The sequence below is a fragment of the Chrysochloris asiatica genome, unplaced genomic scaffold (assembly GCF_000296735.1).
Source record: "Chrysochloris asiatica unplaced genomic scaffold, ChrAsi1.0 scaffold00038, whole genome shotgun sequence".
In the NCBI taxonomy this organism is placed as follows: domain Eukaryota; kingdom Metazoa; phylum Chordata; class Mammalia; order Afrosoricida; family Chrysochloridae; genus Chrysochloris; species Chrysochloris asiatica.
The window spans coordinates 11,932,438-11,935,293 of NW_006408556.1; the positions used below are offsets into that span (position 1 = coordinate 11,932,438).

General features: G+C 52.2%; 1 protein-coding gene across 1 annotated transcript in view; it reads right to left on the reverse strand.

Moving 5' to 3' along the window:
- The window catches only part of TREML1 (triggering receptor expressed on myeloid cells-like 1), a 3,285-nt gene extending 1,325 nt beyond the window's left edge, over positions 1-1,960 (reverse strand). Inside the window, exons 1-4 of the mRNA XM_006860586.1 lie at positions 1,918-1,960; positions 1,425-1,785; positions 1,354-1,363; positions 332-396 (exon numbers count right to left, since the gene is read on the reverse strand). Of these exons, the coding sequence (XP_006860648.1) occupies positions 332-396; positions 1,354-1,363; positions 1,425-1,785; positions 1,918-1,960 (479 nt within the window). The remainder of the gene's footprint in view (positions 1-331; positions 397-1,353; positions 1,364-1,424; positions 1,786-1,917) is intronic.
- Positions 1,961-2,856: the final 896 nt, after the last annotated feature.

The following is a 2,856-nucleotide window of genomic DNA, read 5'->3' on the forward strand; positions in this document are numbered from 1 at the left end:
GGGGGGGGAGGAGAAGTGGGGGGTGCTGCTTGCCAGGAGCCCTAGTGTCAGAGGGTTCACATTCTAGGGGAACTGCATTTGAAAGAAAGAAGAACATTTGGGGAATGGAATGAGGAGGGCAGAACCCAGGGCAGGCAGGAGAGACGTGCATTCTCAGGGCATGCTGATTGAAGACCCACCCATCACTGAACTGAGGTATAGAAGTCTGCCTATCTGCCTGATCAGAGGTTCTCCAGGGTGGAAGAAATGATAAGGGTCCCCTTTGATTTTATCTGGGCCTCTAAGCAAGTCATCCTTTTCCTGGTCACCCAAATGTAGTTCTTGTCAGTACCTCTTCTCATCCTGGCTGGGTTCTGGAGGACTGGCACTGCCCACAAGGTCTGAGGAGGCCTCCTTCTCCTCTTCTTTCAGGCTAGAAACTGAGTCAGAAGGAAATATTAATGAGCACATATCAGTGTTAGGGTCTGTGGGACTAGGAGTGTGGGTCTGAGGAAAGAGAAGCTTGGGATGTTCCTTCTCGAGGGTTAGGGACCAGCACTGGCTCATCATGTCTGTTAAGTGCCATCAAATGGATTCCATTGGCACAGACTAGAACTGCCCCATTGGGCTTTCTAGGATCATAGTCTTTAGAGAGCCCTATCTTGAGGTCGTTCTCCCATCGAACTGCTGTGGGGTTCAAAGCACGACCACAGCAGGAACCGGAGATGCTGTGGTCCACATCTTGCTGCTGCCTCTCAGGCCACCTAGAACAAACCTCCCTGAAGAAAACTGACTGAGCTGTTCCCACTATCTCGCTGGCAGTTAGGTTCCACTTGCCTGCCCGAACACCCATCTTCTACACCCGTTGAAAACAAGGTTGAAAATATTGGTTTCCATATTGGTGAGACTATTTCCATTTCTGAAACTGAATGAGATAAAACAGCTCAGGAATCAAATGCACACTGCCTCTGGGCGAGGCACATACTTACCACTAGAGGTTAATAAAAATATAAAAATTAAATAAGATTAATTCATTATACCCATTCCAAGAATCAAAAACTGAAAACTATAAAAAATGAATTCCAATTTCTATGCCGAAATTGCACTTCGTCAAAAGCATTCCTAAGTAAAGAACAGATAGCATAAAGTATGCTGAAAATACTGGAAGAAGAGCCCAGAACATGGCGTGGGGAAGCAGACTGGCCTTCCTGTGGGGAAGCCAGCTTCTCTGGGGGTCAGGAGAATTGGGCACTGTGTGGCTAACTTATCGCAGGCTTCCCGAACAGTAAGGTTTCCGTTCTCTGCAGCATTGGGGAAAGCATGTCTCCTCCCAGTGTTTTCCTCCAGGGGCCTCTGCCCTCCAAGGGTCCCTACGCCCAGGGCCCTGGCCACTAAGAGGTCCTCACTCCCCAGGGGCTCAAGAGCCCAGGCACCCAGAGGGGAACCCGAGGGTATAACTAGATGAAAACTCACCAGTAGGGAGAATCTCCAGAATCACTCGGTGCACAGTCTGCGGCCCGGAGGCTCCCTCTACCACACAGCCATACTCGCCCGCATCCTCCTCCTCCAAGTTGACCATCTCCACCTGGAGCAGGCCCCCACCCAGGTCAGTGAGAAATGGGTGCCTGCCTCCTGACACTCTGCGGTCCACTGCCGAGGACACCACAGGCTGGCAGCCCTCCGGCATGAACCGGCACCACACCTTCCGAGCCTTGCTGTCTTGGAGTCGGTAGTGGCACTGCACCACAATGGAGCCCCCCAGGGACGCCTGCAGCACCTCAGGGAGGCTGTACACTGAGCTCTGACCTAGGGAAGGAAAGAAAGCGGGGATGCTGGGCAGGCGCTGAGGACACTGGTCCCTAGCTGCCTGCTCACCGATGTCCCTGGGCAGGGGACTGAGAATATAGGGCCCAAAAGGCCTTACCTCCTAAGCCTTACCTGCCGGTATCAGGAGCAGCAGCAGGAGCAAGTTGGGGCCCATGGCTGGGCACGGCGAGGTCAGCTCTGAGGCTTGCCTGGGCAGTGACATGGCACTCCTCTGAGGACAGGAAACATCTGCTACAATCTGTCACATGACCATGGACTAGTGGGCACCTCAGTGGGTGTGGTGGGGGTGGTCAAGGAGTGCCTTTCCAATTCACTGCTGACCTTGGGGGCAGGGGTGGCAAGGCAGCGTGAGAAGCCTGGAAACCCAGGGACCTGGGACCCTGGGAAAGGAGGAGGTGGAAGGAAGATGGTGGCACCTGGAGGACAATAGAGAAAGAGGAAAGTTTATCTTTGTTGTTCTTGTTAAGTGCTCTCAAGTCGGTTCTGACTCATAGTGACCCTGTATAGGGTTTCTGAGGAGCAGCTGGTAGGTTTGAACTTCTGACCTTGTGGTTCCCAGTCCAGTGCTGTTCCACAACACCACTTCCAAATACAAAGATGAGACACAAAGCTGTGAGGGAGGAGGGAGAGGCCCCCTCCCTGTGGCCCAAGGGCATTCGGATTCTAAACTCTTTTTGTGTGACCCCCTGCCCCCACACCAAGCTTTCAGGAGTTTGTCTCTCTGCCTGCAATCTCACAAGAGGACGATCCACCTGGATCATGGGCCCTACGCTGGATCTTTTCATTTATTACGCTGGGCACTTTTTACTAAACAGTTGCCATAGCATGTGAACATGTAAGCATATAAACATTGCAATCCTATGTGTGTGAGAGTAGAGCTGTGCTCCATAGGGTTTTCCATGGCTAATGGTTCTAGAGAAGTCCTGGTGTGGTGCTGTAGGATAAGCACTCACCTCAAGGTCAGTTTGAACCTCAAGGTCGGCAGTTCAAACTCACCAGCCACTCCTCAGAAACCCTATACAGGGTTGCTATGGGTTGGAATCGACTCAA